This window comes from Electrophorus electricus, chromosome 2, assembly GCF_013358815.1.
Source record: "Electrophorus electricus isolate fEleEle1 chromosome 2, fEleEle1.pri, whole genome shotgun sequence".
In the NCBI taxonomy this organism is placed as follows: Eukaryota; Metazoa; Chordata; class Actinopteri; order Gymnotiformes; family Gymnotidae; genus Electrophorus; species Electrophorus electricus.
The window spans coordinates 3,254,888-3,279,197 of NC_049536.1; the positions used below are offsets into that span (position 1 = coordinate 3,254,888).

Here is a 24,310-nt window from a genome sequence, read left to right on the forward strand (position 1 = left end):
CTTCACTGCAAATGGTGCTAAAGTGCAGGAATTAATGAAGTCTCCTGAAGTGACCATATCTGTATATGATAAACCCTTTTTAAGCAAGTGCAACACACTGCATAAAGTAAAACGGTACATTTCAGCCACTTATTCTGAATGGCTCGCATGCGGTGACACAAAAACAAAAGTGCATGAATAACTTACCTTTCTGACAAAACTCACCATCACCAAGCAAACAGATGCCGAGAGATTCTTAGAAAGTCTGTTGTATACATAGTATGTTGGCAAAATATTCATTTGTGAAACAGATTTTTCACTCAAATAGAAGTGTATTTATATATTTATTTTGGTAAGAAAGCAAACAAGCATATTTGAGCTCATTTTTAAAGAGTGTTGTGAAAAACATTCAGATGTTAATTAATAGATGTTAATTTCATAAAAGAAAAATGAAGTCGACGAGCGTGCTGATCTGTGAACAGTAACGGCAGGAAACTAGACTGAATAGGAGCTGCTTTTTTGCTGACGTCAGTCACACCAGCTGAGTCATCTGTTCAGGACTCTGCCTCGAACATCTTCTTTCTCCCACCCATGCCGGCCTTGTCCTCGATGCTCTTACGCCAGTCCCCAACATCACGCAGCTCTTTATCCTGAAGAAGACATGCGACGGAGAATTATTTTGCCATTCATGACCAATGGGACCTTACAAAATGTTGATGCTCAAATGATTTTAAAAATCCACTAGCTGCTAGACTGCAATGGTACCTTTTTGCTTTATGGGGATCAGAAAGCAATTACTTAAACTAAACCCATGGACATAAAGCCATTTGCCATATAATAGTGAAATGTTGTGGTGTCACTCAGGGATTAAAATAACCCACATAGTCACATGTACACACAGATGCACACACACAGCCATATAAAACCATTGAGAAGTCTGCTCAGAATGAACCTCAGAGTTTAGCAACACTTCAGAGGTAGATCTGAGTTTGAAAAAGGATCAAGAACATAAACACCAACCTCTTCTTTCACTTCCTTCTTCACTTGTTTCAGGTTGGCCCTCAGATCCATGTTTACCTTGTGCTTGGAGCCGAGCAGAGCCTGAAGCATAGCATCAGCGGACATACGCACTTTCTTCAGAGGAGGTTTCTTGAACTTGCCTTTAAGGTCTACAATCTTTATGTTCATGTCCTTGACCTGGAGATAGAGAAAAATCACTAAGAGCCAGAAGAACAGCTGTGTCAATGGAATACTGAGAAAAATCTCTAGTAAGAAAAATTTGAAAATGTACCTCGTCAACAACTAATTTGACCTTGTATTCAAGATTGTATCTCTCGTCATCAATCACATTAATCTTTTCATTTAGTTCTTTGCATAGCACCTGAGGATACAAAAAGGTACAGTGAATGCTTTTAAATATCACCAAAGGTACGGTTCAGGTTGAGAAATGGCCGGAAGGTCTGTCCACTTAGCTACCGTACACCGAGCAGAATTGTATACTATAACCAGTGTTTAAAATGTGGCAGCTTGACATACATTTAATTCTGAATGCGAGTCTTGCTGACAGTGTGTGTATATATGTAGGAATCTACCCATGCAACATGAATTTCAGCCCCAGTTAAAACTTGGGTACAAAGCAATGTTAAAGCACATGAGAGAGCTGTTTGACCACAATACATAAATAAATAATAAACAGAAAACGTGAGATGTGAATCTTGTTAACTACAAGAAAAAAATCCAACCCATTCCCACCTAGCAGAATCTTGATAAGACCACCCTGAAATACACTGGTCCATATCATTATTGGCCTTTTTTAAGACCGTCATTAATGTTTAATGGATAATTATTGGAATTCAAGTAGGAAATAAAATAAATTCAGAATTAAATTTGCTACATACAAACAATTTGAGAGTTGAGTAATTTAATCTGTCTAGGGAACGAGGTCCACTGAACTAGCAAACAAACTAGCTAGCTAGAAAACATCATAACTAAAATTATAGCTCAACAGACAGACAGATAGCCAATTATTGACAAACCATATGGCGACCTCTTTGATGAGAAGCTAAAAATATCATTAAAACCATCAGTAAAGCATAAAAAAAGTTTAAAGAACCATTAAAGCCAAAGCACAGGACTGTTTATGCACAAATCCCTCCCTCTAATGAAAAGTTTGGTAATGCAACCAACTATTGAGCATTGTCTCAATACCTGGAGAACCAGACTTGCACAGACAATGAACAGCACACAGAGACATGCGTCACTTGGGCCAACAAGTACTGCAGTTCTGCACAGACCTGTTAGTAATGTGGCAACTTTGACTTTATTTACCTTCTATGCATTTAACATGAAACCAGGACAGAGACGTCCTGACATTCCTGGATTTACCTGCAATTCCTCCTTGCTGTGTGGCAAAGAAAGAGGTGGGCAGTGCTCCTGCATGTACCGCTTTCTTTCATTCACTTTCTCAACCTCCTCAGCATCTAGCAGCTCTTTAGCTACCTGCAGCATTAAGCTCTGGAGGAAATATTTATCGATCAATAAACGATCAATTTGTTTATCCATGGCTGGCTAGGAATGGCCTACATTATAAGGTGCACATCACTGCTGGATTACTGAATACTTTTTTATTATTGATTTGAAATGTATCTTAGCCAAACATATAATAAACAGGTTTTCTTTACCTTCAGGTTGTGCTTCCGACTCATGGACATCCTTTTGCTTAAAGACATAAAGATGCGCACTGTTTGTTTGTTTGTTTGTTTATAAGCTGAAAGAGGATAATGAATCTGCAGCCAAGCATGTGAGAAAGAACTTTAAGATGATTCCAAAAAACACATCACAACACAGGACAGCGTTAGAATCATTGTTTCCAAATGGTTTTTAATGGTCACACATGAATCAGCAGATGGCCTGTGCTGTTGAGAGTATAAACTGAACACTGGTAGCAAATTACATTGGGGTTGGTTGATTTGTTTCATTAATTGACTACAAGCAGGTTATATCTACTTTTCATGCTTTTAATTATTTAATCATAAGTTCACCAGCACTAACGATAGATATGCAAGTCACTCTGCCAAATGTCATGGCTGAAAACACAAATGTACCAATTCTAATAATATATGTTAGATCAAAACACTACTTACTCAGTCATGGTGTCTGTGTCTTTACCTACTGATAACAAAAACACAAAAGAAATCATTTAGCTATATTCCCTGAAATTGTCCAAGGTTTTAAGGAAGATTGTGCCAGGAAAAATCTGATCATCAAATTAACACCATTTCTTAAGTGATGAAATCAACTGCATCTTGAGTTTTTTCTTGCACACAAGGAGACTGCCAAGCGTTGTTAGCAGAATAATTTGCTTGAGGACGCTGACAAAATCTCTAAAGCTCAACTCCAAAATGTAAAAACAACAATCTCAAATGGAATTTGAGAAACATAATGTACTGTGCAGAACATTCAATTTTACTTAATTCAATTAAATCTGTTGGGACCTTTAGGTTGCACATGGCCATGTCCAAAAGTGAATCTATATTTGAATAGGTTATGTGGTCCCAAATCCCTCCTGTTATCTGTTATCATACACTTTTCTCAAAGAGGTCACTGCAATATGACACTACAACTGGTCAACAAGCCCAAGATACAACCCAGCCAAGGGAAACATCTCTGAGATTGCCAAGACATTAGAGCACAGTTCTGAAATAACGGTGTCCTTTATTCCTCTCACAACTGACTCCATTCTCAGTCTTTATTTATCCTACTCAGAGTAATGGACCTCGCACAGGGTAACTGATGGCAGAGTTGCTAATTAACTGCCCTCAAACGGTCACCTTGATCCTTAACTGCATACTTAGAAAGTTGTGTAGACAGTTGTTATATAAACCCTTCTGTTACTTTCACAGAAATGTATGGCCTGTTCTTAGGAGCCGTTAGCCTGATGGACTTTAAGAAAATCCATTGTAAAATGACTTTTCTTTTCAAAGTTACTGCTTTATTTTTCTACAGCCAACAGGTGTAATTAAATTCAGTCGCCATATTCCACACACACACACACACACACACACACACACACACACACACACACACACACACACACACACACACACCATCTCAATATTTTGTGAATCAGTTTAAATGGAAAGTAAAGGCTATTTTGGGGGATAAACATTATTGTAAACATTTTGTTACATTTTGCATGAATGTGGGTGATGACAAGAAGTAAAGCATCAGAGTATCATTTTCAAAACGTAAAGCTTAAGGAGGTTTGACACTTCAAAGTCTCTCATCATCTATTTGTACATATACATGAAATACATAGAAAATGCACTGACCCTTCCCGACCATTGTTCACCAAAACCAAACCAGACGCAGTTGTCATCTTAAAATGAATTAAGTTGGTTAAACGTCAGCCGAATTATACACGTACGTCAGTGGTGTGTCGACAAATTGATTAAAACATTTTTTTTTTAATCTTAATGCTGTTATCAACAATGCCTCAATCTCAAAAAGAGAATTTTCACAGAGATTAATCGTATGAAATAAAATCTAAATAAATATAACACTAAAGGTCAAGCAAATGTAAGAATAGCTCTCACCTTCCCGATAGATGAGAGAAGCGCACGACACTCCTGAAGATGAGCAACTGTCAGGCAGGGACACTGAAGTTTAAAGAAGGTTATATATCGCATTGTATGGCCACTGCGTAAAACCTGCCTGTCTCATTATGGAAATGGATTACCAACCAAACCAATAGGCTGACAAGGTCATGAAATACAGCACTTCATTCCCTAGTCCTCCATTATAAATAACCTCCTTCCTTCAAAATAGTTATTCAGATTTTATTATTGTTGTTTCGCCGATGCTGGCAAGGGTCTTAGGAATGAGCTCATAAATGGCCCAACAGTGGCAGTACCCCAAAAGTAAATAAATACATGATGGTTATGGATTTGTTTTACCTTGAGTAGTGGAAGCCTGACTGGAAGTGGGATGACATGGCCAGAACTGTCATGTTTGTTAATCCACAGCAAGTCATCGTGTAAGGCTATGAAGTGGTTAATTACAGTTTCACACGTCCTAACACAGTGACACACCAACAAAGAATACTGCTGTAAAAGTCTTACCCTCATTAGAAGTCAGAAAAATGACAGAGACATCACACAAGCACATATCAAGATATACAAAAATTTGTATAAATCTGAACATTCTCAGTCTTACTCGGCACGTTTTAGTTCAGCAAGTTCACTTCAAGAAAAGTGTTTTGGGGAAACAGGCCATAAAGAATTCTCTCAGACTTATTATCCACACATCAGTGTTTCAAACAAATAACTCCCTCAGTTTTGGAGTGGATAAGTACCATATTTTATACAAAAAAGAGAAGAATTAGCAACCTGTCATACTTAAAATATTGTAGTTCTTCTCCAAGAAAAGAAAAACAAAAACTTATGAAAAGGATTTTTAAAAAAATCGACAAGGGACAGCTACTGTGTTCTTATCCAACAAACATGCAAATTATGACAAATAACGAACACACTTTCAATCATTTATTCATAAACTGGAAAAAAAACAGACGTATCTACAACAAATGATGTGTTATGAGCTTTAAAACTAGACAAAATACAAATAAAGGTTTAGAATGTTTAGCCTTTTACAGAACATCATTCATTAGTGCTTGTAAGTTTTTTTGTGAACGGTTTTGTCCTTTGCAACTCAAACAAGATTTGCTCATTCCAGTTAACTAGCAGCAGGTCACAACCATGAATCCACCGAAACATGGATGAGCAGAGTACATTTGGAAATTTAAGCCTCAGACTCAAACATCTTCTTCCTGCCATCCATGCCAGCTTTGTCTTCAACGTTCTTACGCCAGTCCCCAACATCGCGCAATTCCTTATCCTGTGCCAAAGAAACATGCATATCAACTCAAACCCAGTAAACAAAGATATAAAGCTATTTGGCTTGCCATTTCAGGCACTGCCAATATAAAAACTTTACGGAACCCTTATAGCGATGCTCCGTAAACATACAAATATTGTCTAGTTCTTTATATCTCACATCAGAACCCACCTCCTCTTTGACCTCCTTCTTCACTTGTTTCAGGTTGGCCCTCAGATCCAGAGACACCTTGTGCTTGGAGCCCAGCAGAGCCTGAAGCATCTGATCAGCAGACATGCGCACTTTACGTAAAGCTGGCTTCTTGAACTTGCCCTTCAGGTCTTGAACTTTAATCTTCAGGTCCTCGATCTAAAGTGGCCCAGAAGACAAGTCACATAAATGAGTTGGCGTATAGATGGATGTAAATGAGATGAGCGGTTGTGGCCCGGTAGGAGGATCAGTTGGTACCTCCTTAGAACTTTTGCTGACTTTGCTCTCCAAATCATATCTCTCCTCATCAATTACATCAATCTTATGATGAAACTCCCTGCACAGCTCCTGTGGACAGGTAAGACACGATGCCACATGTTTGACATTCTAGGTCATAGACCTTCTGGTAATGAAATGATGAACCCAATGCCCTTGAACACAAGCCAAGATTCCATTCTAAGCGCAAATCCTAAGAATTACAAATAACTTTGTAACAATGAAAATGAGAGCAAAAGTGCATTGTGGTTTTCCTGAGATTGCTGTTTAGGTGCATTTAGGTCAGTACCTGTAGGGCTTGTAGGCCTCCTGGCAAGGATAAAGGAGGGCAGGTGTCCGTCATGTATCGCTTCCTCTCCTCCTCTTTCTCTTTTGTTTCCGTCTCCAGTAGTCCTTTAGCAATGGACAGCATCAAGCTCTGCAGGACACAGGCAGTGCTATTGAGTCCAATGCTGTGGCTCAATCAGTCCATCCATAAATAAAACAAGTGGAGCAAAAAACCCCACATAAATAAATGTACCTTCAGGTGATGCTTGCGACTTGATGACAACTTTTTCCTTAAGAATTTGTATTAGAAAGATGAGGTTTGCGATGAAAGTACAGCCAATAAATCATGATTTTCACATGTAAAATGTCGATTCATAAATCTGGTCTCCATCATTATAAAACAATTGTCTGTTTCTCATATGTTTGGAGCTAATGCCTCACCAGTCAACTTCCAGTACTAACCACACACACACCCACTGGTGTGAAATTATCTTCAAACACATGCAACCACTACATATTTATATGAATTATGTAGAATCAATATATAGTTAGAACAGGATAAAGATTGCAGGGTACTTACTCTGACATCTTGGCTTGGTTTTGTTCTCACACCCTGTAATATAAAAGGGAGGTACCATGATTTAGAGTACTAATGATATTTAAGAAAATATACATCAAATATTATACTAATAATACTAAATACTGGTATAACACAAATTATCAATAGGGTGCAATAAGGTGAAATAACTATTTTTAAATCAGTAAAGTAAGCCACTCAAAACTCAATTATTTAGAGCCAAACAATTTGTTGAGAAACCATTTAACTAAAAGATAAAACATTCTACTAAAGCCTTTGATGCAGCATCCATTCTGGAAATACATCCACAATTCAAAGACAAATAAAAGAAACCTCACATATTCCCTTAAACACTGTGAAACCATACAGGCAGCATAGTGGGGGGGACTAAACAAACTGATTGGATTTTTGAAAATACAGCATTGTGGTTACAACCACAGCGTGGGGGCGGACGAGTGCAGGAGGGGCGGGCGCAGGGCTGAGGTATGTGGGCTGTGTAAATCAACTTAAGTGAATCAGTGACTATATTTGGGTGACATGAAATTGTTCAGCTGGTAGGTTTGGGAGGCTCCATTTTGGCAGGTTTGGCTCTGGACGATTATCAGAAAACATGATACTGCTCAAGTCTGAGCCCACTTATCCTTCTAGAACAATCCAAAGATGTCTAATGCATTAAACCAGCTTAAAAGGTGGCTCCATCTAAGACCTTAGTGATTGAATGTATTAATCTTGTCAAACCTAGGAACTGGCACGTGACGTCCAATGAATTAAATGAAATCTGAAGCAAAGTCACATATAAAGCAAAACTGAATAATATAGGACAATGTAAAAAACTTGAGTAACACTTTGTGGGCCTTTTAAATACTAATTTGGATTCATAACAAGTTAATCACCAGTAAACAAAAATCATCACCTCTCTGTGCCACAATGTGCCTACCCACCACATGACAGTGGCATGGCATGGCATAAGTGTTTACTTTGAGTATTATGGCAATAATGTGGGTTCATCTTTTAGAAACTTCTTTGTAGGTCACACTAAGCCCTCACCATACACATCTACCAGCTATGTATTAGAGTCCTCGTCACATTCCACAGAGATCGGAAATGCCATCCGATCCCCATATTTACATGTCCGAATTTTGAAGTGACAACAAGATAACCACCACATCACTTTACAGAGCACATAGAGCACTGCAAGGAATTCAGTTTCTGTCGGCTCAACACACTATACATCACGCTGCAGGTGTGTACACAAACAGCCTTCTGCACAAATTTCACTTCCCAGAAAAGGAAGCATAACAAACAGCATCTTTAAGCAAATATAATAAATAAATCATCTTGATATGTTTCAAAAAACGTAACACTAAACGTGGTCATCAGATTTGTGAGGTACAATAAAAAAAATTGAAGTAGGCTCTTAAAAGTCTATTTACACAAACTTTTTTTAAAAAGAAAACGCCACGCAATGTTTACTCCTTGGGTTAAATCCTTAACACGTCCTGTGCACATTCGATCAGACAATTAGATCAGACGGTGCAGTCCTATGCGCCAAGGCGCTAATCCAAAAGGTCAGATGCAGCACAAGGACCTGAGCCCACTGGCAACAGCAACAGAACAGACAGACAGAGGACATTGGAAAGAAAAGTTGGGAGGAAAGGGAGAAAGAAGAGAGAGAACAGGAGAACGGAAGCTCTTACCTGAGCAGGAGATTTGGAGAAAAGCACGGCTGACAGAATTGGGTGGGGAGGCTGGAAACGACGTGGCACACTAGCATTGTGTGAAGGTATATATTGCATTCCCCTACAGACATGGAAATCCCTTCTTTCTCTTTATGGAAGTAGTTCCACTCTGAGGCCAATGGGCTGGCAAGAAACTGAAACATTATATCTAAGCACAAACTCCTCCCTTCTCCCCATCATTATAAATAACCCTTCCTTCAAGATTGTAATTCTTATTTTAATTGTTCGGTACCAAACTACACCTCCCGTTACAGAGGGGGCGGGACCAGCCTCAGACCTCCCTGCCCGGGGCAGCTGGAGAGGTTTCAGTACCATGACTGGCATATTGGTCCCGTAAGATAAGGTTAGAGGTGAGCTGCGCTGGCTGGACACGACCAGAGGACTGACGATGGGAACGGCCGCAGAGACGTCGCAACAGGACGCGAAAAGCCAGCGGCGCACGGGAGCGGAAATGAGGCGGGCATCCGGCCCAGAGCCGCCCGGCAGAGAGCACGTCCGCAACCACAGGCAACGCGAGGGCCTGCACTGCTTCAGCCATTACTGCTCGGCTCATTCAGATGAAGAAGATGAGGAGGTTGTTAAATCGTCGTCATCCTCTCTGTGTTAAATGGCCAGGGAAGGGAGAGAACCGTGGATATGGCAGACTCAGCAGGACGTCTACGGGACTTTGAAGGAATGGGATTTATTACGAGTATGTACACACATACCTCACCCGCCCACACATCCACACAGTGCGTGCGTCATGGCCACACAAAAATATTTGGTTTGATTGGCTAGAGGTTTAAACTGCTGAACGATGCCGCTCTACAGAGACACTTTAGATGTTTCCTTAGAGAGAGTCAAGCACTTAAGAATAAATGAATAAGTGTTGATATCTTAAGTGCCTAAGTGTAAGAGAATAAACCTGATATCCACAAAACAGTTGTTAGCTGCTTCACCAAATAGGATCAAGTTGATCAAAAATAACTGATAACCATGATAGCAAGTGCAAACAATAAAAAAACAAAAAACAAAAAAAAACAGTTTCCACACCAAAGCTAGTAAACACAGATTTGAGGTGTTGAGAACTTATTTCCAATCAGAAAATGAAGAATGTCTAGTCAAATATTAATTAACTGTTTTCTTTAATACCTACATATTCAAATGCATAAGACTTTAAAAACATGATACAGAAAATGAACCGTCACATTATTCTGGTATCCAACAAACAGAGCATTATAGTCTAGGCCAGTAAAGTTCACCTGAGATCAAGTTAGACCTTAAAAGTAGCAACCAATAGAAATATACAGCAACGGAAAGCATTCGAGCTCAGCTAAATATAGTTTAAAATTGTGATAACCTTGTTAGTGAACAGCAGACCAGCAGGGGCAAAACACCCCAGACTGAGATATACTAGTCACCACCACACTGACTGAACACAGTGCCACTGCTCACAACACGACCACTGCAATGAACCCTTCATCAGACTGAACCAAACAGAACCGTGCTCCGCCGTACATCACAACTCGCAGGAAAACAAAGGGTAGCATTTATAAGGAACATTTCAGAATGAAAAAACAAACAAACAAAAAAAACAACACACTTTGTTTGTCAGTGCCCGACAACTGCATACATAGTGTGTGAATGTCACGGGCAAGTTCAAACAAAGGCACGGAAACCTCAGGGGATTTTCATCCCACCACACTGCTCACTAAATATCAAAATATAATAATTACTGCAAACAAGCATAAGCAATACCACATATTTCTAAGAAGGTTGTTGGAGCTTCCTAAATTACTATGGAAAATACAATAGTAATATTATCAATATAATCAATCAATACACAGGAACCATATGCACCATATTATTCCAAAAACAATGAATATTTATCTGTGTAGAGCAATGAGAAACCAAATAAAGTGGGATGCCAGCCAACGAACATTTCCCATGTGCAGTTTTTTTTACAACCTGTAGATAGTGCAATACAAAGGCTGGTCAGTGGGACACTGCTTCACAATTCAGTCCAATCCATAATAACGCTGACAATCTGTCAAAAACACAAGACTGGTCAGGCCCAAATATACTGCACGCACGCACGCACACACACACCCGCATACACACACGCATGCATACAGATACTCCACATGTCCCAAGCACCAAAGCTAATCTTCGAAAGATGGTAAGTTTCATGTGATTGGGAAAACACACTTAGTAAGTGACTGGATTCCTCACAGAGGACAACTCTTGGGTAACGTTTTATAAACTGCAGCGAAAGTTGTTTGTCTTTACGATGGCAGCTGACCTAAAACTCAACACCAGATTGAAACTTGATGAACGGAGTGGTTAGTCCGATAGTCTAAGTAGAATGCTTCCGCAGAGTGCTCGCCCCCAATCTGGTCCCTTGGTGCTGCCATGTAGCCATGTTTGACATCATTGGGTCTCCTGAGATTTCCCTCCACATTCTCCTGGAACAAAATTTTATCAGAATACTATTGCTGCAACCCCGCCTACTACACATCCACATGAAGGGCTGCAGCACCAAACCCAGAGTGTGATCAGAAACCAGGGGGACATATTCGCCGAAAGGTCCCCCTGTTTAGCAGCTATACAGAACATAAATCTCCTGGTTGTGGGGTTTTTTTTTTTTTTGGTCTCAGATTTAGTCTGGAAGAGAACAGAGTTATGAACTATTTCAAGGACTTTTAGACATCTCCAGCCTTCTAGCTGAGCGCTCCTTGGTGAAAACGAAAGAGCCGCCTTTTACCAATCACAAAGGGACGGGAAGGTCTCACACAAATGCCGTAAGGAGCAGGGGCGAGCAAAAAGGTGCCGCGCCCGGAGGGGCCGTTAGGTCCACGCCACCTTGCGGGAGATGGCCTGCTTGAAGCACTCGGGGTCCATGTTGCCCCCAGGCCGCAACCCCCTCTCCAGGTTCACCAGCACGTTCTGGTGGCACTCTCGGATGTTGACGGGGTGCTTGGCCCTCAGCAGCTCATAGGCGGCGATCAGCCTCATGTTCTGCTTGATCATGAGGTACTGGATGACGCAGGTGGGCGCCAGGGAGAAGCCGTCGCGGCAGTGCACCAGCACGCGCTTCCTCTTTTCTGTGGACGCGTCGATGCACTCGTTGATGTCCTCGAAGCAGCGGTGGCGCACCGCGCCGGCCTCCGGCAGCTCACCGATGTCCACCTTGAGGCGCGACCAGGTGTGCCTGGTGCCACGGGAGCATGTGCATGGAATCAGGCTGAGGCACGTCTCGCCGGGCAGGCTGCTCATGTCGATGATGCTGTCGATGTTGTTGCGGCACAGCGTGCGGCCGCTGTAGGCTGCATTGAGGTTGCCCACGTAGATGTAGTCTGTCACCTTGGAGATGACAGGCTCGGAGTACTGGAAGTGTTCCAAGCCGCCAGGCCTGGGCTCTGGGGTCTCGGGGCCCATCCTGGACCCGCCGTGGCCTGCTCTGCGGCTGCAGTGGCGCAGCTTCCTGGAGCCTGAGCGGGATGGGGGGTTGGAATCAGACTCGGAACTGCTGTTCCACGGTGGGGAGAAGAGGGAGAAGCGGCTGGAGGACTTGCTTTTGACGAGCAGCTCCACTGGGCTGGACAGGCCAGAGCTGGAGGTGGCGGTGGAACCAGAAGCACAGAAGAGAGAGGCTCTCTCCAAAGAACCTGTACTGCTAGCTGCCCCAGCACTGTGGGCCTGCTCCATCTGCAGAAAATGCAACACACACAGACACGAACACCCGCATACACACCTCTTCAGATTAGAGCACTCTCAATCAGTTCCTTGTGCAGGAAATGAACAGTTCATTTGCAAAAACCAATAAACGCCATACTTTCAAATAAATAATTTAAAAAAATAAAAAATAAAAAATAAAAATAAAAAAAACAACCCAACTGTTGTTATTCTCAACACAGCACATTCTGCACTTAAACACGTTGGTACAAAAGCAGTTATTGCCTGTGGCCAAGACATAGCAAGTTTGTTTTACAGCAGAAAATGACAGACGTTAGTACTGTTCTTGAGCCAAACAGTTCATATCAGGTGGCGCAACACTGCCGTGAATTGTTTTTAAGATACTGCCTAACAGGAGTTTAAGAGTAACCGTGGCCTCACTTTTAATATTGATAATTTCAATTAAACTGAAAAGTACAAAGTAAAATCTTGCAGCATATGGAGGAATTGTGTGTGAAATGTGTTTTATTATTAGACCATAAATCATTTTGTGAACCAGCCATTCATGGTGAAAGGTTAGACACTGAGGTGACTAAGTTTAAGTGAGTTTTTGTGGATGGCATTCCAAGGTGTTGGCTAGTCGAGCTAACGTTTAGTATTGAAAAATCCTGTTTTATCGCTTCTTATTGTACATTACAGTTAGCTTAGCTACGGAAACAATCGCAGCAATTTACTTCACATGTTCCCTTGACAATGCTCAATTAGCAACACACCAGGTTCTGCACTCAGTATAATTAGATACTATATTGCCTTTTGTAGGAGTGTTCCGATTACACTCGTTGGTATGGCAGTCAGAGCTCAACCGTGGTGACAGCACACCCCACACGCTAGTGCTTCACCCATCTCTGGGGTCCATCACACATCTCAGTGTGTTTCAAAAGCCTGGCTCTTTGGCAATGCAATCACAGCGAAGGTTAAGTTCACTCTCAGGGGTTTTTTAGACTAGCTGGGATTTTCTTATAAATGCTTAATATTAACCACTAATGGGCAGTTTTTGTTGCAATTTTTCACCACTTTACCAAAATACTAACTATCAAATATTGCACAAATAAACTTGGGCTTGTTTATTTCTGAATCATGAGAGACGGAGGTATCTGTTTTTGTCAAAAACAAACTTGAAGCAAAAATTTTAAATAAGTTTAATTTTGTAAGTTACCTGCATTTTGTTTAATTATTTTTGCTTAATCAGAACAACCCAACTACAGTTTGATTTATGAAAAATCATAAAAAGGGAGACATCTGTCTTTGCAAACAAACTCTTTAAATTTCACCAACATGTTGTACGAGTGCACTGACGATGAACCTTGACAGACTACCTGAGCTTTGAGGTTGTTCTTCCACTCCTGTGTTTCCAAGGCTCTGAAGCGGCCATTACTGTCTGAAGACACGGAGAGGCAGAGGGGCCGGTGGGCTCTGGGGGGCAGCTGTGGGGTCAGAGCCAAGGGCGCCGGCCGGGGGTCAGGCTGCTCCTTCCTACTCATGATCAGATCGGGACAGGAGCCTGAGGCAGACAGCGACAAGAAAGCACCAGTGAGGAGGTTTAGCAGAAGGTGTGCAACATCTCTCTCTTTCATCGAGGCAAGCCCATAACTGCAGGAATTACATATCACAGAACAAATTGCACAATTTACAAAAAAAAAAAAAAAAAAAAAAAAAAAAAAAGACATGAATTGTATTTAAACATAATACAACTAAAATCAAACTGCATTCCTCCCTGAGTGTTTGGGTCTAGCATCTCATGTGGCCAACATGAGCTGCCGTCCGTCCGTCCGTGTGTGTGTGTATGTGTGTAGAAATGCTGGGTAGGACAGCCTGGTAAACCCCACGTGCATGGCCGATTCTAGGAGGAGACATTACGGGAGCTGAATGGCCTTTTTGATCCACAGCAACATGACAAAGGCATTAATACTCCCACGTGTCTCCCTCCAGACTTTCTGCTCAAACAGTGCTGTTCAGCTGACTGACAAGCACATTTGATAACGGAGTGCAATTTCAAATGGCAGTAGTAGCACAAGGCATTTGTATAGTAAGAGTGGACACGCACATTAGCTGGTGCTATACAGCAAAACATACGAAACATCTGCCCGTGGGGGGCAGGGGAAAATGATTGAAATCACAAACTTTCAGAAACGCCGTTTTCCCTGATGCCACAATAACTTATTTACATGTCTCTGCCTATTCAGCCTACAGCAATGTATTGCCATCCAATAACACTGCAGTTCTGAGATGTGTTTCAGCCCCAGGTTCTTTCTGAATGAGGCACAATACACGTCTGATGTAATCTATATGTTTCTGTATTTTCTTGTATATGTGTAAAACTGTATTGCAGGTACCTCGGCGTCTTCTCCTTCCCCCTCCACGTCTTATGCATATATCGTATATTTTGCTAATCGTATTTGGTATTCCACACGGCTATAGAGTACTTCAGCCTCACACGAGCATTTCAATGCACAACTGTCACTGACTTTCTTTGCAAATGACAAACTTAAATGTGTAGTAAAAGAAACAATGTACTTAATGCTAAGGGATAAAAAGAGGTTGGAAAATGCTTGTGTACTAAAACATTTTCCACTGTTTTTTGATCATGAAGCCACAAATAGTATAAGTGGACATCAAGGAAAAATATACAATAAAAGAAAATGTACAGTATGGGGCCTTTAAAACCAAATCATATTGTCAAAATGGAAATGGAAAATGAACTTCTAACACAGCATTTGGCACACACAAGACATTATTACAAATCTAGAAAGGACAGGCTTGCCAGGCAAGCACAGAGACACATGAAAGATTGTGTGTCTATGTTTGGTAACCATCACTGACCTTTATTAATAAGATAAGGCTAGAGCGGAGAAAGCCTAGCACTCTTCACTTAGGAAAAAATCAGCTTCCTTTTTTCAAAAGGACACTCCACAGACTATTTTTGCCTTTCTGCTTTAGAAAGTCTGGGACAGTTGTGCACTGCACAGCTGACATGGAGTAGGAGCTCTCACCACATCACTACTGTCCTAGGTACTACTCCTTACCAGTGGCACATGCTGAATGAGAAATTGGTTGGAGCTGTAAGTAGTTGAGAATATTGAGGAGGTCCTTTGCAATCATGCCTAGAAAGCAAACAGGAGAATTAAGCACCGAAGATCCTCAGAAATTAGGTATCAGCAGTCCATATTCAGCACACGCACATACTTCCTGGTCATGATTTAATCAATCATTCACAACCATCTTACCATTTTGTTCGGAGAAGAACTTCTTATCCAACAGATTAACTGCAATAAAACCTTCGGTCCATTTTCCCACGTTTTCCATCTTCTGCCTCCTGTTGAAGACACCGCAGGAGTTACAATTTGCCCGTTTCTTGCACACGTACCGCATGCATCTGAAGGCATCGTGAGGGAGAAAAGCGCTCTCTCTCTCTCTCTCTCTCGCTGCATTCACAACAGCCTGCCTGCCAGAAAGGGGCAAACACCCCCGCAATACCGAAAACCCCCGGCTCAGACAAACGCGAAAGTGGACGCAGAAACATCCCCTAGACGCTCCCAGTACTCGTCGAGCTACTAGTAACCGTTAAGCAAGAACTGACTGCGTACGGGGCGCAAATCGTGATACATTATCTGAATGAAATGATCCACAGCGGAGGTGTGTGTACAGCACCTTTACCAAGGGCTCGGCATCTGCCATCCTTCCCTCAACGCTGCATGCGAAAATACTCCAGCAAACGCAGCGAAACCACCACGTTAAGGAAAAGCTCCGACACATCCGTTTCTAGATGTGACACTGAAGCAAGGATTTTAGAGCCCAAAACCGAGAGCCCTTCACCCAGCTGAACGGAGCGAGTACAGCTGACCTCACACGAGCGACGCACACGACACCGGTAAATGTAGTCCACACGGTAAATGTAGTCCACACGGTAAATGTAGTCCACACGGGGATGGAGAACGTGGACTGCCAGAATGCTGTTTTGCGTATTAAACAGCGTATCACATCAGATACTGACCGTTATTTTACTCATTTGAGGTGGAAACTAACATTTAGAGGGAGCGGTACTGCAGTACTGAAACGATTAGTAGACAGCTGTAAATTCAAGATCTCAGTAAAGTGGCCAATTTCTTTCCATAGTCTACTACTTTTTTTCCATTAAGAATGGGAAAAGAAAAGAAAAGAAAATGAGAATTAGCAAGGGCTATTTTACAAATTTTCACTTACCTCCTGCTACTTGCTGACGCTCTAGAGCAATTCTTTCCGACGGCTGAACGAGCGCAGCTCGTTATCAGTGGCCAGGTCAATCGGTGCAACCACTCTGTGATGCTGTATCTCCTATCACTGTGTAATTGGACTGCTTCTACCATCTCAGAGTTTCCAGGAAACCCTGGCTGACAGTGATGTCATGTTCTGCTCTGCGACAACAATAACCTGCACATCTTATGACCACAGTCCTGCGTAAATTTATTTATTGCCTGAAATAGTCATTGGTAGGTTACACAGAGTAAGACAAACTATGTGAATATCTTATTGTGAAACCAAATCAATGGATCTGATCAAATATTTCATCTATGATTTTAGCATTCATTTTTTTGCTTTTTAACATGGAAAAATAAAAAATAAATAATAATGTTATATTGAAATGTGAATGTGATTTATAAATAAAAATGAATGGTGTTAATGAACCCTTACAGATGTGTTATGAAGATGAAGACACAGCCTAACACCAGTGGGTGGTATAATGCTTCAGATTAACATTTCAAAGAGCTGGTACTTGCTCCCTGCCATCAACTGCAGACAAGATATGAAACTCTTAAGAATACTGCTCATAGGCCTCAAAGCACACACACACACACACACATACACACACGCGTGCACACGCATTATTTCATGTTTCATGAGATTACCTGCATGCAAATAGGTAGAATTGCTACATAAATGCTAAAACAATTGTGGGTGTTTCTTATGAAAGGGGAAAAAAGTAAAAAGTAAAATAAAATGTGCAAAGCAGTATTGATGAACGTTTCCCCTTAATCAATATACCACTGGCCAATCATATTACCAATTTAGGCAATTAACTAAATTCAGGAGATAATTGAAGCCAGTGACTAAGTATTATATGTCCTTCTTTTGACTGCTTATACTGAAGTCAAACAGCCTTCAGCCTTAGACTCTGTGCAGGAGGACATGTTGCTACATGGCTCATCTGAGCCTGTAAACAGCCCAGCTGGGCTCCTGTCAGCTATCCCGTCTCTCTGAGCCAAGACCACCTATCAGTAATGTCACTCTGTGAGGATCACAACTGCGCTGTCTTCACACCAGGACCTGGGGAAGGGTAAAGGTCATGCCTGCTGGTACTACACACTGCCCTTTACAGCTGAGACAACACTGTTTTGTGTGGTCTTTGGATTCCTTCAGAGCAGTTATACGCAGAATCAGCCAGTTTTGGGTGGTCAATAATGGTTAATTAATGGTTACCTAAGATATAATCCAGGACTCTGCCTTATCTATGGCCATAAAACTAGATCTAATGGTTAATATTCTGTATGAAAAGGTGAAAATTTCTATGCAGAAAAATGTACCCATCAACTGGAAAATAAGTCATTTTTATTGTTCTGATGTAAAAAGGGCAATAAAATTACTTTAATACACTATTAAATTAAGAAAGTCTTTATGTATGCTCACTTATGTGTAAGAAAAATGGCAAAGATCTGATGTAACTACATATTTCTCAGTAACACATCTCTGTAGCATGGCATCTGAGCACAGAACACCTGAAATTTAATTAAAGCGGATCAATTAAGCCAGATGTGTGCTGACATTGTGCATACATGGCTTATCTATTATTGTCACCAGAGATATGAGTTTCTGTGTGTGTGTGTGTGTGTGTGTGTGTGTGTGTGTGTGTGTGTGCGTGCGTGGATGGTAGCAGAGAGGGAGAGGTTGTACATGTGAGCAGGATTAGTGATTTTTTTTTTTTTTACCAAAATTACATCATCTATATTTATATAGGTGATAAAACAGTGTAAAATAATATTTGGAATATTCATAGCAAGGTATAAACAATACTATATAAAGTCTAGAACCTGAAGATTATAACACTTGTGCAAATGCTTACATTTCATGTTAATGATGATATTCATGAAATTAAAATATTTCAGGACATATACTAATTTATAAAACAATTTTGAAATTCTAAAAGTCCATCTACTGTGATATCCAACCATATTGGTCCTTTGTTAACATTAGATTTAATTGCTATTGAACATTTAAACTAGGCAACAAATTTCTTCCTTTTGACATATCTAATAAATACATTGCACAATCATAACAAAAAAAGCAATATGGACCAAGATGAAAGACCCGAATCTTCAGAAAGTCATATTGGTGAAAGGAATTCTCAGTGTGCGTTTCAAGGCCAGAGTTGAGTCCACCTGTTCAGCTGAGAGGAGTGTGTGCCACTGGGCTACTGGCCTGCGTGGGGTTGAAAGCATGTCTGCCCAGTGCCGCAGCTGGTTCCCCGAGGCATCACAGCCCAGGAAAATCTTCCCAATGGCATTATTCCTGCTCATTTTGTCATGATCCCACACGGAAATGACCAGCTGTACTCTCTGTACAGACAGGACATATGGTATAGCGCGGTTATAACTACATGTACAGACACAGCAGACTTTTTATATCAAAGAAAATATATCTTATCATGGGAAATATATCTTAAATGAACAAGAAAACAAAATAAATAGTCAATTTAGTCACCATATGATTTACCTGGATTTGATCGAAAGACACTTCAAAAGTAAAGGATTCATTGAAGTAGGGATTCAGAGTTTCCTTCTTCACAGAGGTCTTTTTTTTCTTCCACTTCTTCTTGTCCAGAATTAACTGGACTTTAACATATGGATCTACAGTTTGTTTAATATCATTGAAAAAAGGGTCATATATGTGCGGTAACTTCAAAATCATTAAACTGAATTATGACTATTAAGACTCGGTCAAGTGGCCACGTAGTAAGATAAAAAAGATATAACTAACCAGAAGATCCTCCATCGTCCATTTTCTTTAGGTTCTTAGCCTCTAGGATGACCACAGTGAGCTTACTTGCAGTAGGTACATAACGCAGAGAGAAGCAGATATCCCCCAAATTTTCTTGCTGTGAATGTGTACAATTAGCATTCACTTTGGCTCTGTCATGCTGCCAGTGATCTCAAACAATAAGTTTAACATTAGCCAAGTTATTTTCCCTTCCAACTAATATATTAGGAAAATCTGAAAAAAAAAGTGCTATGCTTAATAACAATTGCTTGTTATATCATTACCATCCATAGGCTAGTGTTTAAATCTGTGAGATTGCAGTAATCCTCACTGGAGGATACGGTATTGCTTTGATGAACTTTGAGCTAATGCTAGAATACTGCTATGTGACACGTGACTGTTGTGTTAAGGGCCTTCTGTAATAATATTATATTTATTCTTTATAACCCCGTGCTAATGGGGAAAAAGGTTAGGCAAATGTAAAGAAGAACAGTAGACGTTGCCTGTCGTGCTGAGCGGCCACTACACCTCATATTTTGAGGGCTCGCTCAAGTCTCGCCACTCCTCAATCACGTGATTCCAGTCCACAGAGGAGAGCTCCAACCTCAGCTCCCCAATCACATCGTGTTTGGAGAACCTGTTGAAGTCGTACACCTGCATCACCAGGGTGGACTCGCTGAGCTCCTTCTGAGGAATCTAAACACACACACACACACGCACTGGCAAAATGATGATGCAGCATATAACAAAAATCTCAGGTCAAATTAAATTGAAACATTCAAGGATTTAAAGGTGCATTAGTTAATGTTCGCCCTTTCCTTACTAATTCAAATTAATTGTGAAATATATAGAGTATAATGAAAATAATTATTATAGCAGGTGCCTTTGAAAACTCGCTTGAAAAACAGCTTTCCAGAAGTTATATTGCTTTGTGTTTCACACTGACGTCCTGTCCGTCACTTTACGAGACACTCAGTGACCCATACATCAAAATTAGTGTGTTTGGCTTGGAAACATGGCAGAATACAAACTATTTGTTTTTCATTAGCGGAATTCTAACTGTTAAATGTTTCTAATTTTAATATCAAGTAGCTACATTTACTAGTGGGCAACACCACATATCAGGGTAAATGCTAGCACCAGCATGCCCCCCAGACATGGGAGTTTTATCTGGTCAAACGTCAGTGCTATACCAAGAATAATTGTACATGGGAAACATTAGTTCACATAATGGTATGTCATAGCAATTTGACAATTAGAATAATTCAGTTCTTTGCCGAGGGAGAGAAGCATTGTAGTACTATACTGAAGCTTATCTTTTATATACGCTTCTGACTACAAGCCTCCCACCTGAGATAATAGCAAGCTACAATGCGGTTCACTTTTGCTAACAACTGGTTAAAGCTGCAGTAGGTAACCTGTATAACACAACTTTTTGTCATATTTGCTATCACATCTTGACACAGAGCTATGTGCATGGCTCTGTCCTGACAGCAGTAGCTACATTAGATAGATAATCCGTGAAAATCTATACAAAATCTATAGCAATCTATTACCATCGGCAAGAATCCACCGCTCCGAATCAAAACAACCAATCAGAGCTGAGGGGAGGATCTGACGGATTGTCAATCACTGCTCGTGCACGTGCATGCTGTCACTCGGTCAGGAGCTTTAACAATAGCCGCAAAAGGCATCAATGAAATAGTGCCCATGTGTCGTTAGGTTTACACGACTAAGACAAGCAAAAAAAGGCAAGTTAAAAGTAAGACAGTCCAAACCCAAAACAAATATAAACTTAACAGCTAATTAGCCCTGCTTGATTTATTTTAGATTTTTGAAAATAAATAAATAAATAAATAAATATAACCCACAAACCCAGAATAAAGATTGCAGTAACAATCAGTAGCGCATTTCTCATTTTACTGTGATATAGGTTAGCAGTCAAGATAACACAGTGTATGTCATATGCTAAAACTGGTTAGCCTTGTTTTAACTGAAAATTGCTGAAAACGTTTTTGTGAAGGGTCCATGTAGTCGGATCAGTCCGGCGTTTGTCTTGATATTTATGTGTGACTGTGGTCTCACAGCTATGGTAGATTAAATGTTCTCATAAGTTTACTTCTTCATTATTACCATTCATGTTTCTGTCACCAAGCAAGCGACTATGTTCCGATATAGCTGTGCTAGTTCTCTTATCGAATAGCTTTGGATGTAGACTACTTTTCATTTCTTAAACGTTTACTTCTGCGTTCATGGCAGGCTCCTCTGCGGGCCAGGCCTTTGACTGCTGGGCTGGGGTGTGGCTTGGAGGGAGGGGGACAGAGCCGGAAGTGTGCTCATTCGAATCTTCAAACTATTTCCACCCTCTCCTCAGCTCTACAGACTGCAGCTTTAAATAACAAAGTATTATTAACAGCTTACGTCAGAGCTTGAAGGTGAAGTCATGACAACTTTGGTAACGCTATAAAACTGTAATTGTACTATGCTGGACACCGTACATCTTAGAGGCGTGCTTCGTGTTCATGGGCAGGATTAAAGGACGGATCCAAGAGTAACAAAAGTTGTGTGTGCCTACATATCCACTAGAGGTTGTGTTTCTTGAATGTTGACTAATATCAAACTTGTAAAATATCAAACTGGAAATAATAATATAATATATTAAAGCATAATGCAGTTTTGCTTGCCAGGATGTCATGAGTTGAATGACATCATCAACTTACCCGATATTTAAATTGCTCATTGAACACTGGATTCAGGGTTTTTCTGAACACTTTGGTCTCAAAGGTTTTGGACTTGTTGGGGAGGATGTAAACTTTGACATAAGGATCTGATGTTCCTGTGCTGTCCATAACCTTTAACTCTGCAGCCTCCTTCACTCCAACACTCATCTAAAAGAAGGTACAGTCACAGCACTCAGATGCAGTAAAGGTGTATCACTGATAAATTGCCAATTATTAGATACAGGTTGAAATTTGCACTGACTATCAAGAACCTCATAAGGGACAAGTGTGTCTGAACAAGAATAAATTAATTCAACAATATTCGTCAAGTAAACTTTGATCATTCGTATGTAGGCTGGGCCCGACAAGTCATACTTTCACAGTTCTAGGTTAAAATGAAGCATATTCATTCATAAATAAGTGGATTTAGGGAACCTCTGAGCATGTTGCATTGTACTCCAGGGAGTAGAGCATCTTTCCTCTTCTCTGACCAACTGATCCATACTCCGCATCCTCTGCCTCAGGTTGCACCTGTCAATCAAAGCAGCCATCCAGTCAGTGAAGTCCACAGCTCTAAACTGGCCAGTGTGCGTTTGCACTCTCCCACCAGTGCTGTGGTAGTAGTCCCGTTAATCCCCTTCAGGCTGATCTTCTGATGTGGACTCTTTTTCTTCTTCTTCTTCCCTTTCCAACAGCACTTCACACAGCAGCACAGCACACAGATGACAAGCACCAGGAGGACAAGGGCGATGATAGCATAGATAGCCCATCTTGGCACTGCGGGAAGGAGTTAAAAAGACAAGTCTGCCCCCAATCCTGTACAAACAAAACAGCAAGGCTGGCGTAGCGGTAGCCAGCACTATGACACGCATCCGGAGCATTGGGCAAGAGCGCAGCCAGCAGGATTAAAGGGAGATATACTTGTAACAAGTGAAAAGTGAGAGGTAAGAAATGTGCACTGGTGGTGGAATTGGATATGCCGGATGGAACAGGTGCCTCGGCAATTCTCCATCCTGGGAGAGCGAGTAAGGAAGGAGAGCTGGGGCACTGGAGGGACGTCTGCTGGGGAATACTCACATGGGATCTTGTTCAGTAGAGAAGATAGAAACCCAGGGGGCGCAGTGGTGGAGTTGCTAGTGGCTCTGACTGGGAGTGAAGTCGGAGCAATGGTGGCTGATGTCGCAATTATAAAGCTTGAAGCCATGCTAATGGAAGTTAGGTTTGCAATGGTTGGAGAATCACTGCTTGTGCCATTTAATGTAGAAGTGGAAGCCTTGGTACTTCTGGTGGCCATGGTGGTCGGAGGCTCACTGTGAATACACAGATAGAAGGCATGCAGTGGATTCTTCAGCTGCTGGAATAAATGTTGCTCAATATTGCTCGCTGTTGGTGAGAATGGTAACTGCATGTCTTTGAATAAATACAAGCTTCCTTGAATTCCTTTGAAGCAGTACTTTCAAATATTGAATGAAATATAAAATCTATGTAATATAATTTACTGGAAGGAAGAAAGAAACTCATGCTTTCCCACTCCCCAAACTAACCAAACACACATAAATATTTTACAATAACCTGCTTTAACAAAGCCAACATTTAGCCACCACCATAGCTAAACAGCTGCAAGGAATGTTGACAACTGGAGCAACAATCCATTAAACTGGGTGTGCTTCAAAGAGCAGAGATAACATTCTTTTCATATGAAACAAAGCCTTACTAAATTGAGCAACACTATGGTGACAGGGTATGAACACTCACTGTAAATAATGCACATTTACACATGAACAGCAAAGAAACATCAAACTTAGTGTATACTGTTAGGCAGAAGATAGTACATACTATTAAGCAGTAGACAGTACATATTATCAGGCAGTAGATAGATATATGTTTCTTGTGCCATTTCATATCAGAATAAGTGTGGTCTAACAAACTAAAGCCTACAGTTTTAACAG

At 40.9% G+C, this 24,310-nt stretch overlaps 4 protein-coding genes and 1 long non-coding RNA gene across 12 annotated transcripts; 1 reads left to right on the top strand and 4 right to left on the bottom strand.

Annotated features, from left to right (window-relative positions):
• Positions 1 to 304: 304 nt before the first annotated feature.
• On the bottom strand, positions 305 to 5,405 carry tnni2a.2 (troponin I type 2a (skeletal, fast), tandem duplicate 2). Of its 3 annotated transcripts, none has more exons than XM_027015187.2 (7): positions 4,575 to 5,405; positions 3,123 to 3,147; positions 2,661 to 2,697; positions 2,365 to 2,493; positions 1,271 to 1,360; positions 1,000 to 1,176; positions 305 to 629 (listed from the first exon to the last, which is right to left on the bottom strand). In XM_027015187.2, exons 2-7 carry the CDS (start codon positions 3,128 to 3,130, stop codon positions 534 to 536), a joined length of 537 nt encoding a protein of 178 aa, XP_026870988.2. In that variant the 5' UTR covers positions 3,131 to 3,147; positions 4,575 to 5,405; the 3' UTR covers positions 305 to 533. The 3 variants fall into 3 exon arrangements, with proteins under 3 accessions (XP_026870988.2, XP_026870987.2, XP_026870986.2); XM_027015186.2 differs by having other exon boundaries at positions 3,123 to 3,150; XM_027015185.2 differs by having other exon boundaries at positions 2,661 to 2,765; positions 3,123 to 3,150.
• A 101-nt stretch (positions 5,406 to 5,506) lies between these two features.
• On the bottom strand, positions 5,507 to 8,993 carry LOC113580555 (troponin I, fast skeletal muscle-like). Of its 3 annotated transcripts, XM_027015183.2 has the most exons (7): positions 8,878 to 8,944; positions 7,184 to 7,216; positions 6,857 to 6,893; positions 6,626 to 6,754; positions 6,319 to 6,408; positions 6,043 to 6,219; positions 5,507 to 5,871 (listed from the first exon to the last, which is right to left on the bottom strand). In XM_027015183.2, exons 2-7 carry the CDS (start codon positions 7,189 to 7,191, stop codon positions 5,776 to 5,778), a joined length of 537 nt encoding a protein of 178 aa, XP_026870984.2. In that variant the 5' UTR covers positions 7,192 to 7,216; positions 8,878 to 8,944; the 3' UTR covers positions 5,507 to 5,775. The 3 variants fall into 3 exon arrangements, with proteins under 3 accessions (XP_026870984.2, XP_026870983.2, XP_026870985.2); XM_027015182.2 differs by lacking the exon at positions 6,857 to 6,893 and having other exon boundaries at positions 8,878 to 8,991; XM_027015184.2 differs by lacking the exons at positions 6,319 to 6,408; positions 6,857 to 6,893 and having other exon boundaries at positions 8,878 to 8,993.
• Positions 8,994 to 9,156: 163 nt separating this feature from the next.
• On the top strand, positions 9,157 to 14,294 carry LOC113580574. Its single transcript, XR_003410980.2, has 2 exons — positions 9,157 to 9,610; positions 13,990 to 14,294. It is a non-coding gene; the product is annotated as an uncharacterized LOC113580574 (long non-coding RNA).
• Positions 10,027 to 17,193, bottom strand: LOC113580573. 4 transcript variants are annotated; one of them, XM_027015223.2, is made up of 5 exons: positions 16,834 to 17,193; positions 15,858 to 15,946; positions 15,657 to 15,734; positions 13,950 to 14,134; positions 10,027 to 12,606 (listed from the first exon to the last, which is right to left on the bottom strand). In XM_027015223.2, the coding sequence occupies exons 1-5, from the start codon at positions 16,974 to 16,976 to the stop codon at positions 11,746 to 11,748; spliced, it is 1,356 nt and encodes a 451-aa protein (XP_026871024.2). In that variant the 5' UTR covers positions 16,977 to 17,193; the 3' UTR covers positions 10,027 to 11,745. The 4 variants fall into 4 exon arrangements, with proteins under 4 accessions (XP_026871024.2, XP_026871025.2, XP_026871026.2 ...); XM_027015224.2 differs by having other exon boundaries at positions 16,288 to 16,913; XM_027015225.2 differs by having other exon boundaries at positions 16,282 to 16,913.
• Positions 17,194 to 18,629: 1,436 nt separating this feature from the next.
• syt8 (synaptotagmin VIII) lies at positions 18,630 to 23,670 on the bottom strand. The gene is made up of 8 exons (XM_027015217.2): positions 23,439 to 23,670; positions 22,969 to 23,138; positions 22,797 to 22,892; positions 22,362 to 22,529; positions 20,170 to 20,337; positions 19,642 to 19,759; positions 19,378 to 19,511; positions 18,630 to 19,220 (listed from the first exon to the last, which is right to left on the bottom strand). Exons 1-8 carry the CDS (start codon positions 23,653 to 23,655, stop codon positions 18,981 to 18,983), a joined length of 1,311 nt encoding a protein of 436 aa, XP_026871018.2. The 5' UTR covers positions 23,656 to 23,670; the 3' UTR covers positions 18,630 to 18,980.
• Positions 23,671 to 24,310: the final 640 nt, after the last annotated feature.